The sequence below is a fragment of the Garra rufa genome, chromosome 6 (assembly GCF_049309525.1).
Source record: "Garra rufa chromosome 6, GarRuf1.0, whole genome shotgun sequence".
Classification (NCBI taxonomy): domain Eukaryota; kingdom Metazoa; phylum Chordata; class Actinopteri; order Cypriniformes; family Cyprinidae; genus Garra; species Garra rufa.
In genome coordinates this window covers 5,683,771-5,698,465 of record NC_133366.1, presented here as the reverse complement: position 1 = coordinate 5,698,465, position 14,695 = coordinate 5,683,771, and the positions used below count along the sequence as shown (strand labels likewise).

General features: G+C 36.5%; 1 protein-coding gene across 1 annotated transcript in view; it reads right to left on the bottom strand.

Annotated features, from left to right (window-relative positions):
* LOC141336765 (Schwann cell myelin protein-like) overlaps positions 1–10,874 on the bottom strand; it is a 12,909-nt gene extending 2,035 nt beyond the window's left edge. Inside the window, exons 1-10 of the mRNA XM_073842492.1 lie at positions 10,814–10,874; positions 10,083–10,433; positions 9,498–9,746; positions 4,062–4,316; positions 3,337–3,591; positions 3,178–3,231; positions 1,452–1,518; positions 1,285–1,330; positions 841–1,112; positions 718–742 (exon numbers count right to left, since the gene is read on the bottom strand). Of these exons, the coding sequence (XP_073698593.1) occupies positions 718–742; positions 841–1,112; positions 1,285–1,330; positions 1,452–1,518; positions 3,178–3,231; positions 3,337–3,591; positions 4,062–4,316; positions 9,498–9,746; positions 10,083–10,433; positions 10,814–10,874 (1,635 nt within the window). The remainder of the gene's footprint in view (positions 1–717; positions 743–840; positions 1,113–1,284; positions 1,331–1,451; positions 1,519–3,177; positions 3,232–3,336; positions 3,592–4,061; positions 4,317–9,497; positions 9,747–10,082; positions 10,434–10,813) is intronic.
* Between the last annotated feature and the right edge of the window lie 3,821 nt (positions 10,875–14,695).

Here is a 14,695-nt window from a genome sequence, read left to right as displayed (position 1 = left end):
CGCCTGAAAACCTCTTAAAACTACATTCCATGACACAAAAATAATATTTGTAATATTTATAAAATGATACGGGATTTGGACGTCCGGCATGACACTCAGAAAAATTGTGAAAGGGCGTTCCTGTAGCGATACCAGTAGAATATCTCATGGTTCTCAACCAATCAGATTTGAGAACCAGAACAAACTGTTGTATAAAATAGAATAATACATACAATAAAATACTTAATGCAAGCTCACTGTTGTTAGCTTGTCAAAACATATTTTTTTTACAAACTAATAAAAGCAATATTGTTTAAAAAAAGTTACAGTTCGGTTATTTTCAGATAATATTTGACTTAACTTCATGAGGATGTGATTTATAAGGTCAATAACATTGTTCAGGTCTTATTTCTCTCTGTGAAGCATATTTCTAGTTTCTAAGCTTACTTTCAGCTTCAGAAATACTGAAAACAACAAACTATACACTATAAACAGATTAAACTCAGACAAACCTAAAAATAAAATCAAACTATGTTTCAAACACACACAATACATTAGAAATAGAAAGATGTGACATCAGTCCAGGATACAATTAAAGTAATTCTCTCACTAAGGGTCAAAGAAAACAAATTAATTCTAATGTGATTTTCTAAACATGTTTACAGCGGTTGTGGTTCGAATAGATGAGTAAATTATTCCTCAGCTGTACAATTATCCAACAGTTGCTCATTAAACAACTGAACGAAGGACAGGCTTTGATGGCCTAAAAACAACAACAAAAAAAGGACAATTATGTCACAGCTCATATTTGATGATCTATTGAAGTTATGGCTGGTTAAGTCGTTTTTTTTTTTTTCTTACCTCACAGCAGCATCAGTCTGATAAACTCTTATATCGTCATACTGACATTCATTGTCTTCCGGTCTCCTCTTTCTTCCCGTCTCCTCTTTCTTTCGCTGATATTGAACAGTTGCGTACTGGATCTCCTCAGTATCTGTGGATTCAGGAGTTTTTCCTCTGGATCTGCTGGGTTTCACACTGGCATACAGAGCATCATTGACTGCATCATCTTCAGAAAGAGGCTCCTCGTCATGAACTGAAACTCTTGGTGACACGTCAGAATGGAGATCATTCTAAAAGACAAGACAATACATAATTAAGACAAATGAAGCGAGGTACAGATTTTATACAGAAGCAGGTCTCAAACTTGTCAGACCAAGTCCAACATCAGATCAGAAGATGAGATAATTGCTGATTCTTTGATTTTCTGCTTTCATAAAGTTGTGTTGTGTTTGGATGATTTACTGGTTTCATTGTGAGATCTTCTGTTTTAACATTCCTCCGTTTCCTCCTGTTATAATCACAGACATTAACAGCATTTCAACAAACGTGTAGAGAGAAAATATGAATGCTTCTTAAAGATTAATAAACATATATGTTATATAATCACAGCAGTTTTTTAATGAACTCACATTTTAAACAGGATGATGATGATGAGGATGATGATGATAATGATGAATAATCCTCCTCCGGATGCCGCTGTGATCACAATCACATTCATACCAGCACCACACTGTAAAAAACAACCTATAGAATCTACTCAATAAAATGGGGTAAACTGGTGTAACAATTTGCACTCAGTTTGTTTGGGTAGATTCTATCCTACATATCTGAGTAAAGAATACCTGAATTTATCAGCTAAGAAAAAAAAAAAAAAAAAGTAGGTAAAGTCTACACAGCAAAAAGCGCAGTATTAAATGAACTCTCCCGGGAGTTTATTTGAGTCCATACTCAGAGTGTTAAAATCCACACTGAAGCAGTGTCAAAGCTAATCAGGTAATTAAGTGATTCATTGAGTGGTGATTGAAAATTATTGAAGACACCAAAATTTTTATGTCACCATTATAGTGGTCAGTGTTAGCATTAGTTGGGCTCTTGACCTGTAGCTCTTTAGCATTAAGTTTTGTTTAGCTGTTTAGTTAAACCAGCCAGACAAGCTAAAGAGCAAAAGTCATGCAGTGGTGATAATTCTAGTTTAAAATAAGCTTAATTTGAACCACTGCAATCTTTAGAGTGCAGTCTTTCAGTTCTATATCCTTTATATATTACAACTGCTTTGAGGACTCCCAGTAGCAAATATAATAAACCCTTTTTTTTTTTTTTTTTTTGATTGGTCTTTTTACAAGCTCCTCTGATCAAATTTTTTTTAAAGTTGCTCTCTTAGGCACACACAGACATCAGAAATCAGCATATGAATCTCAACAATGGTGACAAACAGCATATTCAGTAACAGATCAACTCTAAACATCACGGAAATCATCAGCTCATAATTTATTCATGCCGCAATGCATGATGGGAGACAAAGATGAGTTTTGATTGGCTACAACATACGTTTTTGATGGTCACCATTGTTGTGATTCTCATGCTGATTGTTGATGTCTGTGTCTATTTCTAAAGTGCGTGCATATTTTTGTCAAAATAAGCTTCAAAAACACCTCTCTGATTAATCCAGCGTAATTAATAAATAAAATATAACTCTGTTATTCAGGTCACTACATTATGACTTTGTCAAAGCATGTTCAACATCTCATAATCTAATTTCTCCTGGTTTGTATGACCGTTATAACTCAATTAGAGCACCCAATCAAAACCTAATGTTAAGAAGATAATGGTAAAGAGCTAAACTAATGCCAACACTGACCACTATAACGGTGACTTACAAAATTAGATTTTCTCCTTTTGGTGATTCTGCTTTTTAACATCAGGTCTTTAATAATGGTCAATCACCACTCAATGAATCACTTAATTACCTCAATAACTCTAACACTGCTTCAGTGTTCATTTTAATACTCTTGAGTATGGACTCAAACTATTGGGAGAGTTCATTTAATACTGGGCTTTTTGCTGTGTAGACTTTACCTACTTTTTTTAGTTTGTCTTAGCTGATCAATTCAGGTATTGTTTACTCAGATATATAGGATAGAATCTACCCAAACAAACTTTGCAAATTGTTACATCAGTTTACCCCATTTTATTGAGTAGATTCTATAGATTGTTTTTTACAGTGCATGATGAACTGAAAGAGGAAGATCATCATAATTATCAAACTGATGAATGATGTGAAGATACAGGAGTGTGTTAATAAAAGCTTCACAGGTGGGTTTGAATCACTGCTGCAGATCAGAGTCACTGAATCACCTTCCACTATTTCAGCAGATCCATTTATGAACACTGAGACATTCCTGGGGAGATCTAAAAAACAAACAAACAAACAAAACATGGGTATAATTAACAAACACAATAGATTTGATATTTGACAGAGGAATAAATATCACATTTACTGAATCATTAACTCACACATGATGTTTAGTGTCACAGTATCAGAGTATATCTCTCCATGTTTATTGATGGACTTGCACTTGTATTCTCCACTGTGATCAGAGCTGATGTTTGAGATGCTGTAGATTCTTCTAGATCCTACAAATGTTCCTCCTTTAAACCAGCTGATTTCTGCAGGTGGGTTTGAATCACTGCTGCAGCTCAGAGTCACTGAATCTCCCTCCACTATTTCACCAGATGGACTGATGGACACTGAGATGTTCCTGGGAGGGTCTAATAACAATCACCAAATAAATTAAGATGCTGACATGATTTTAAAATTGCTAATGTGAAGTGAAGTAATAAAACAGATTTAGAATGTTTTGTTTTATGATAAACCCACACATGACATTTAAAGTCACAGCAGAGTATTTCTTTCCATGTTTATTTCTGGACTTGCACTTGTATTCTCCACTGTGATCAGAGCTGATGTTTGAGATGCTGTAGATTCTTCCAGATCCTACGAACGTTCCTCCTTTAAACCAGCTGATATTTGCAGGTGGGTTTGAATCACTGCTGCAGTTCAGAGTCACTGAATCTCCCTCCACTATTTCACCAGATGGACTGATGGACACTGAGATGTTCCTGGGAGGGTCTAATAACAATCACCAAATAAATTAAGATGCTGACATGATTTTAAAATTGCTAATGTGAAGTGAAGTAATAAAACAGATTTAGAATGTTTTGTTTTATGATAAACTCACACATGACATTTAAAGTCACAGCATCAGAGTATTTCTCTCGATGTTTATTTCTGGACTTGCACTTGTATTCTCCACTGTGATCAGAGCTGATGTTTGAGATGCTGTAGATTCTTCCAGATCCTACAAACGTTCTTCCTTTAAACCAGCTGATTTCTGCAGGTGGGTTTGAATCACTGCTGCAGATCAGAGTCACTGAATCTCCCTCCACTATTTCACCAGATGGACTGATGGACACTGAGACGTTCTTTGGTGCATCTAACACAGAAAATACATAAATATTATAAACAATAAAAAACTATTTGAGATTAAAGATGTTTATTTCACCAGATGGACTGATGGAGATCACAGGATTCACTGGAGGATCTAAAGGTTTCAGATTGAAGTATTTATCAGTGGTGGCTGGTGGAATTTTTTATTTATTTATTTATTTATTTATTCATTTTTTTAGATAGACGTGAAGTTGGTTTTTATTGGGCAATTTCTGCAAACATCCCAGTAGGATTTAATGCTAAGCAGTGTAAGTTAAAGAATAAGTCAACAGTTTGTGATTCTTACGTATCATCATTCGGTGGTTAATTATTGTTTATTGGCAGGAGTGATTGGCTGTGTGTAATGCTGGCTAGTAGTTTTGTAACTGCTGTATTTTAGAAGTAAGTTGTTGGTTACTGCTGCCATTTTGTATCATTTCTGTTGGTGACATCTAGCTATCTGGCCCTTTATTTTGTCAGATGGAAGAGCAAATCCATATCTACCTTTTTTCTTTAACAAGGAATGAGACTATGGGTGAGACTTCCGATTTATTAGCCGCTATAGGAAATATAAACAATAACAATGAAAACAGAGTCCCTTTAAAGGTGCACTGTGTAATATTTAAGATGATCTCTAGACAGAGTAGCAATATAATATACATAATTATGTTTTCAGGGGTGTATAAAGACCTAACTTAATTTACCATTATGTTTTTATTACCTTAGAATTAGCAATTCATATCTACATACACCGCGGGTCCCCTCACATTGAAAGTCTCTGTTATGTTTCTACAGTAGCCCTAAAAGGACAAACTGCTCCACAGATCATGTTAAATCACTGTTGTTCTTGCGAAAAAAACACTGACACAATGATGAACAAGTAACAGTAATATTCACGATAACATGGTTTTATTGAATAGTTAAGTAAATATAATTCCTTAATTTACATTTTAAAAGAAATCTCATTTTTCGTTGCTGTCTAAAATGCAACATCTTAATCCTCTGTGGGCTTCCGTAGTTCTGTAAAGGGAGGGGTGAGCGGTGGATTGTTGCAATTCACAATAGAGGTCTGCATTCCCGCGGCTCTCCCGCGGGAACCGCGGGACCCGACCAGAATTCTTGCGACGCGGGAATAAATTTCCAAATAAAAGCGGTTGCGGTCGGTAACTCCGGTGTAATTTGAACGGGAGCGGGCGGTAACAATATCCTGTTCCCGGCGTATTTCTGAACAGCAAATCTGAGCTTTACTCATTTTTATGGAGCACCTGTCGGCTACAGCCTGCGCTGATAACTGTTATGCACTCGCTGCACTCATGGACCAGTGCTTTCTGCGTCATGCATTTTATTGGCAAGGTCTCATAGGCGCGGAAAGTGGGGGTACTGATGGTATTTTTCTGTGGGCAAATGTTTATCAGCGTTACTCCAGAGCGCAAAGCCTCGTTTGGAGTGCCAAAATCTTGATAAAGTTATGCTGACTGATTTTTCGCAATCCGTGTGGTTGTTAACTCCTGACCCAAACCCGTCTTTTTTCCGCTTTGCCAAAACAACTTATACTACTACGGCAATTAAAACAGTTCAGTTTTGTATGTAATGGAAAAGTGGTTTTAATTTCGTTTCTTTTTTATTAAGTTAATTTAGAAAAAAGCGTTTGGAGCATTTTATGTTCGTTAAACGTAAGCTTTTTGTTTCTTAAAGTAACGACCAAGCGGAGTTGACTGTGTTTGAATTTGACTTCTCAAATCACGAATTGGCTACATATATAGATATAAATAATAATATATAAATGTGCGCTATTTGGCGCATGTCTGTGCGGAGAGTGGAAGCTAAAATGCATTTAGGCTCAAGCGCGATCAGTTACATTTTTTTTTTCAGTGTAAACAATTTAACCATTTTTTTTGTCAGACATGATAAATATATATAGAAAGCTTTAAATTAGTACTTAACGAAATAAAACAAATCGAAAACAAAAACTCTTTTATTATGCAGCTAATCCGTAAAGATGAATTTCTCTCTAAAGGTGCGTCCAATGAGGAGATGGATGAGGGGGATCGTTAAAAACTCAGAAAACACTATAGTTTATTAATAAATAATTAAAATATCTCCTTACTATTTCACAGTCATGTTGATTATTTTTGCTGGTGCTTTGTGGCAAGCTACTGCCTACTGCGTGCACTTTTTTATCACCATTGAATGTATAAAATATAATTGTAGCCCGCATTTGATCTATGACGGGCTGAAATACAGGGCTGGAATATACGTCTTAACAGTGGAACATGGAAATATAATAGATGTAGCCTACTGCGAAAAAAAGTTTTATAAACTCGATATTGTTTCCTGATGGTTAAATGTGAGATTCTGGAAACGAGAACTAATTTTAGCGGGAACGGTCGGGTCGGGAAGAAAATTATTCTAAGCGGGCAGCGGGTGAACAAAGTATGAAAATATAGCGGGAGCGGGTGGGTGCGGAATAAAACCTTGCGGGAGCGGGACTAGAAAAGCAGTCCCGCGCAGACCTCTAATTCACAACCTCACCGCTAGATGCCGCAAAAACCTACACACTGCACCTTTAAGGCAAGTCATGTCACTCGGCAGCCATCTTTGAAATGCCTCTCAGGCATGCAAGTGCAGAAGTATAAGAAATGATAAAAACCTTTCATCAGAGGTGTCCTAAAACTAAAACAATACCCGTGTTCTTGTTTTAGTACAACTTTGATAAACTTTTTTGATCCACTTCAAATGTTGACTACTGTATAGTCTGCCTCGACCCAGATTCCACTCCGCAATATTTGTTTAATTACGCTCATTTCCCAAAATGGCTTAATTATTATAAAGAAGAAGAAAGTCAGTTTAGACCATTTGGGATAATCTCATCCCGAGCAAAAGGTGACCAATTGTAGAATGGGAATGGGTGTGAGACACTGAGAACCATCTCAGACAAAGGGGTGTCAGAACTAACATACAGACCACAGCTGTTACGACAGGAGCAACTTCATTTACATTAGGATAGTAAACTGTAATGCTATAAAATGTTTGAGCTAAGGATGTTCTTGGGTTCCGCCTCCGTTGAACCCAAGGTACAACATGTACTTTGTCACTGCTATGCTGCAATAAACATCTTCATTGAGATCTACGTCCTCATCACTTTTTCTTACAAAAGTTATTCCTCATTTCTGATTGGTTGATTGTAATGTACTTGGTGAAATCACGTTGACTGTCTTAGAGCAGTGAACACAATTTAACAAAGCACAACATGTTCCTGGATCAACATCCCAATCAGCCAATCAGAATTAAGGGATAACTTTTCAGAAAATGTCAGTTTTAGGCTTTAGATTGGGGTTAGGTGCTTCTACAAACTTGCTATCATTTTAGGAATAAATAATGGCTAGGGTTAGGTTTAAGGGTAGGAATTGGGTTAAGTCTATATTTTTGGACAGTAGTGTTGATCCAGGAACATGTCTTACTTGGCAAAATCTCTGTGACTTCTTAGAATATAGATGATTCTTATTAAAGTTACTACACTGAATGATTTTCTCTATTTTTCTTTTTTGGTTTGATTATGACGCAACCTGCGGCAGCATGTTTACGCTGTTGTCGCTTTAAGACCCGACCGGACCGGATGCACAGATAATATATTTTGACACAGCTGTATTTCTCCTAGACTATGCAATAATTCCCGAGTACAAAAACCAAAAAACTCGAGTCCAAGTAAAATGCATCCGAGTCTGTGACAAATCTGAGTCCGCTAAAAATTGTAGTCGAGACCAGACTCGAGTTTGAGTACATGTCTGAGTACCCCAAATCTAAGCAATAGCATTCAAAATACCAGCACAAAACCAAAACTTAAACAGAGCAAAACTGCTAACCGCTAACCGTTAACTTGAATAATATTTGCCCGGAGTCAGAAGCATCTCTCCTGCATTGGCGTCTGCACTTCAGACACATATGCTCATGGCCGCAAACTGGAATCACTATCTAGGCTTCATTCGGGCCTTCGAGGCATTTTGAGGACACAACATAATCAATTAAGTAACTCTAACGAATGTTACAGTTACTGTAGTGATCCGCTAGTAAAATCATAGTTTTATCAGTCATTATCTGTGTATCGCCATTATTTTGTGGTTACTAGAGTTAAGTTCAGTTAGTGAATGGATCAGAAGGCTCTGGCTGGTGTGAGTGAGTGGAGGCGGGATAATTTGCGTATTCATAGATCCACATATAGTAAATAAGGCAAGGGGGGTAGAGTTACATTTAAGCTGTTTTAAGGCATAAGAAAATTATTCTCACAAGAAAAACATTTAAATATGTAATTTTGATGATCAAAGATTATTATTACAAATTTTTGACTACAGGGGGGCTGTAAAATGATATGGTAAGATACGCCAATTTGCAATATCAAGTAGCGGAACAAGCTGTTTTTAAAGCAAAAAAAAAAAAAAAAGCTGGACACTGATGAGACTGGAAGCTTGACCCGTAAAATTCATAAATGGCCATGCCCGCTCTTAAAGGAAAAAAGTTGGACATTTTTCATCCTGCTCTTTTCATTAATTTATTCAGTTACTCTAATTTGGCACACACTTTTACAGACACAGTTTCAGTTGATTTTATCTGAAGCACAGTGAAAAAGTAAATGCATCTGAACTGAAATATGCATAATCTTTCAAGGAAATAAAATGTTACATGTTTACAGTCAGTGTGCAATACCAAACAGGCCCACATAGAGATGCTTTGACATGATTGCATATACAGATCCATTCAGACCAGCAGAATACAGCGATCTGAAGGAGAGTCAACAGCATCAGTGAAAATTTCGAACACCTGTCAGCACGAGTGTTTGTGTGTTTTAGTGTCTGTTCATATGTACATAAACACCACAGATCCTCCAAAACATGCTTCAGTGAGCATCTGTTATAAAAACACTTGACTATACTGAAATGTGTTTTGTGTCTTTACCTTGAATACAATCATCATTCATCTTAATTTTAGCACTGGCTCATTGGAGGTGATAAAATAATAGATTTTTTAAATTAGATTTGAGGACACTGATTAGCAAAATTTTATGTCATATTATAAATATGTTTATATCATGAATCAGTAGTTGGCTAAACTGCTACTCTTTTGCCAAAGAGATATGTAGTCCTAAACTCAATTTAAAGACAACTTTAAGGAGAAAAAGTCAATCTGTACTCACACATGACATTGAGATGAACATCAGGAGAGATGTAAGTGTGTCCATGTAGAGCACAGCTATATCTGCCTGCATCCTCTCTTCTGACTGACTGCAGCAGGAGTTGATTGTTTGTGTCTCTTCTCTCAGTTAATGGCTGTGAGTTTCTGTACCAGATGAATGTTGCTCTGTCAGTCAGAGTGCAGCTGCTTTTACATGTCAGACGGACTGAATCTCCCTCTGTCACTCTCTCAGGAGACTCCACCTGAAGATCTGAACACAACACACACATTATATCTAGAGCTGCTGTCATCCCACATGGAAAGAACCTATACGAGGATATATGCGCATATATGAAACCTATATGCAGTATATATGCACATATATGATCATATATATGCTGTATATATGCCACATATAGGCAAAATTGAGGTGCATATATGTACATATAATATAGGAAAACGGCCAATTTTATGTCACATATATTACAAACCTATATCAAAACCTATATTAAAACATATATGTTTATATAAGTTATTTCGGTGTGGGATACACTCATTATTACTCAACATAATGCACAGAAGAAGAGTCAAACCTCATGAAAGTCACCTGTGACAGTAAGATTCACTCCTTGTTTACCAAGCCATCTTTCTTTTGTTACATCAGTTGTGAATCTGAAATAGTACATGTGTTCATCTTTCTGTGTCACATGACTCAGTCTGATGGTGCAGTTCCGCTGTTTATCTCCCAGATACTGAAGCCTCTGACTGTATTCAGGATCCTTAGACAGATCTGGATACTCATCAGGTTCCTTTTTATCACTTGTTTCGGTCCAGAACACTTTCTTGATCTGATGTTCAGTAGGGTATGTATAAGTGCAGCTCATTATCACTGATGAGTCCTTTAGTGCACAGATGTGTGTAGGACTGTAACTCACACCCCAATCAGCACTAGAAACCCCTGAAACACAGAATTCACCAGGATGAAAATGTTGTTTTATCAGTTACATCAGACCATGAACAGATTATGATACAGTACTTTTTTCATTATTTGAAAACAGCAACTCTATTAAGTCTTTAATGATATGAAGTTCATCATCAGCTTTTATGAAGGGTGTCACAGAGAAGCAAAAATAACAGCACAGAGACAGAGGAGTGAAAGAACCAGGAAATCAGTCATGCACCATTAAACAATGAAATAAATGAAAAACAAGACTAAGAGTTGATTAACTATCGACTGATTGATTGCTAATTAATATATCACATACCCAATGACATTAAAGTGTGAGTTTTGTGGTCTTTAGTTCTCATCTATCAGAGTGTTTCTAATGTGAGACTCACCGTGAATCATGAGCAGGAAGATCAGAGGAAGACGAGCAGCCATTCTGACCGACATCAGCATCAAATATATCTATAATACAGCATTAATCAACTCTGATAATCATAACTTTTACCATACATCATCATATTCTTAACATTTCACATATTAGGACATGTATGTTATAGGCTATGAGCAATAATCATCAGTTTTCATTGAAGTACGAGTGTGTTTGTCTTACCGTGTTGAAGCTCATCAGATCAACAGCAGACAAATGACTGACTGTTTTAACACATCCACTTATAGCTCTAGACGTCACCGTTTGTGTGGTTAACACTGTTTTTACACATAGTTGCAGAAATATCACTGTCCCTCTCTCAACAAAAAAACAACTGGACAATTACTGGACTAAAACTAAATAAAATAGTGTTTAGTTTCAGAATTTGATAATATTGAGCACTTTGACACCATAAAACAATATTTTGTTCATTGTGAATCTGCACAATTATGATTTAATTCAGTAGTTTAGAGTAAAATGATCAATGATGATATAATAGCAGGACAACAATGTAAAAACAAGAAAGCACTTGTCTCCCCATTAAACATCACTTCAGGTGTTTTGCTCTGCTGATTTAGTTTTAACATTATATATTTACACAACGACAGCTCACCATCTGATAAATGACCTCAGTGTGAATTACTTCAGTTACAATGGAAGATGTTACAGAAATAAAGACATTTCAGAGACACAGAAGTTGAAGTCGGTGATGAAAAACATGCTGCACTATCAAATACACAGATGACAATTAATTATTGACAATTGTTGATTTAAAGATGCTGTGTTATTAAGATGTGAGTTTTGTGGCTTTTAGTTCGTGTCTATCAGCTCTGAGATCTTTATGCTAATGAAGTCGTTTGACACATAAACCTCTATTATATCTACACACTATCTTTTGAGGAAATAGGCCTAATGTATTCACGATCTGGTGATACACTGATGTTTATCCAATCAAATGCTCTGATGAGTGAGAAAGTCCCTCCCATAAACCACCACAAATGCGCAAATCATGTTCAAGGCTGTGACGTAGAGGACAACTATTGGATATTTATAAAATGGACAAGCCCAGTGACATCTCATCTTCCTGCTTTATCAACATAACACAACAAATGCTCATAATCACTCATTCTCATAATAAAAATGTTAAATGAGCTTAAACTATAGAAATCAGTTTTCATTCACTTGACTTTTGATTTTAAAGCTCATCAGATCAACAGTAGCTTGTTTTAACACATTCACTTTTAACTTTACTGGCTTTTTGTGGTTAACACAGTTTTTTTTTTTTTTTTTTTCATTTTATTTGCACACCACAAAGTTGAATAAATATCAGTGTGCCTCCCTTTACAAGACAACAACTAACTAAAACTAACTAAAGAAAGTTATGTATTTTTCTTCAAATTAATTTAGACATATTCACTCAAGATGTTTGGAGAACAGGATTGTGTAACCAGATGTTCTTCTGTCTATTTCACACTTATTATGAAGATAGGTTGATGCACCTGTCACCCGATCACTTCAGTTCACCATTGTCTGGTCTCATCAGTTATACCTGGACACTTACCTGACTGCTTACCTGTATAGTCTACACTTACCTGAGCGATCCACCTCAACTTCCTGCAGTCTTCAGTTACCAGCTTCATATCTGCAAAATATATTAATTGTTATGGATTGCCATTACATCTGCATTGATCCCCTTATCGGTCACTTACCCGCTATTCACGATTATCTGCTGCAATCTGCAAACAAACCTGTTGGCAGCTGGGATTTATTGTACAGCTGTATCTCTACAGGAGAGCAGCAGCCATAATTTACTGGATTCTCTCCACTGGCATTGCCATTATATAATTGATGTCTTGTGTGATGATACAGACATTTAGAGACATGTGTGTCCTTAATAAAAACAAACAAACAATATGGCGGCACAGTGGCTTCACTATTATGAAGTCATGAGTAACCCAGTTCTCTATAGCAGTGGTTCTCAATCCTTGTCCTGGGGGACCCCTGCTCTGCACATTTTGCATGTCTCCCTTATTTAACAAACCTGATTGAAATCATCAGCTCATTAGTTCAGTTTATGTATCTCTCTCCTAACGAGCTGATGATCTCAACAGGTGTGTTAAATAAGGGAGACATGCAAAATGTGCAGAGCAGGGGTCCCCCAGGACCACTGTCCTATAGATCAGTGTTCGCCCCCTGCTGGACATCTTTGATTATTGTGTCAGTGATTCACGCTTCCATACAGCAGGGAGGTCCATAAGAATAAAGCAGGTGTTCATAAGATTTACTTACTTATGCGCAGAACTTGTGCAGAATATTCATATTTTAAAAGGATTATTTATTTATTTATTTTAATTTTCATTTGTTGAAGCCCAAATGAGTTTACTTACTTCAGCAATTCCAGTGGAGGCTGACAGCATAAATTCCTCTCATTACGGCCAACCAGAATTTATATTTGAATAACGCATTTTACATTGCGTCATTTTAATTTTGTCGTTTAAATTTTCTAAATTAAAATGCGTCCTGAACCAGGAAATACAAACACATTCAAATAATGAGGTAAAGAGACACTACAGCAAACAGAGATTGAAGAAACCAGATGAGACACAGAAATGGATGCGTTCAGAATTATAATACAAACACATGAAGAACTTTGAACACAGTAGAGGCTAAAACAACACGAAAATGAAGAGGAATAATGGTGATTTACAGCTGATGCACATCAATGTTGATGACAGTAGCAGGAGATGGAGACCTCTGGTGGTAGATTGACAGTTTGTACAAACACATATGAGACAGTCACAAATAAAACTGATCACTTAAAGGGAAAGTTACAGCAAATGACAGAATAGCCTAATAGAAGCTGAAAATATTGAGCACTTTAAGACCATAAAACAATACACTGTCCATTGTGAAGCAGGAGTTTGTATCCCACCACTGAATATTACTTCCTGTTTTGCTGCTTACCTAAATTTCACAGTATATATTTACACAACAATTCACCAGCTTTTAACTTGAATTTAACTCTGTTAAATCATATATTTAAGTAATAAGAAAATCTTTGTCAATCATATGTGGCTCCGCCCACAGAGCTCAGGATTGGTTCCTTTGTGCTCGGCCTCTTACTGCAGCATCTTCCTGTTGATCTGAACAAACAATCAGACGAAGAACAACTGACTGAAGTTCATCAACAACATAAAACACTCAAACTAGAACTGAAGAGAGTTTTATTGATTATAATGAGAAGAGCTGCAGGTTCAGACACTTACTGATGGATTCTCATGTTTAGGATCACGAGTCTTCAGGAGTCTCCAGGAGGTCTGCGATGAACGGTCTGTGTGAAAGAGAGAGAGAGATTGGTCATGTGATCATCTGATGATGATCTGACTTTGGTGTCTCACTTACTGTGAGTGTGTCGTACAGGTCAGAGGTCGTGGACTTCAGCTCAAGAGCTGTATACGTGTCTTCATTGGGATCAGAGATCTGCAGAGAGAGAAGGACTTAATATTGTGAGTTGATGTTTAAAGTCTGATAGTCTACTCTAAATGTACATAACTTTTTACTGGATCCAGAACTATAGACTCATGTGTCTTATACTCATATATCTGTACGACCATAGAAACATCTCTGCATGCAGAAAACACTGTAAATAATTATCATCTCACCGCACACTGCTTCATAGCAGGTCTTCGGTTCATCCTTTTAGTAAGACTGAAGAAGAAAAACATATATACATATTACATGTCCTGATCTGCTGTTGGCGGGACGTTACCCTGTATTCATTCACACACCTAAAGATATTCAGGATTTGAAGGAGTTGTACTTTAAGTGACTGAGCAAACATGTTTTT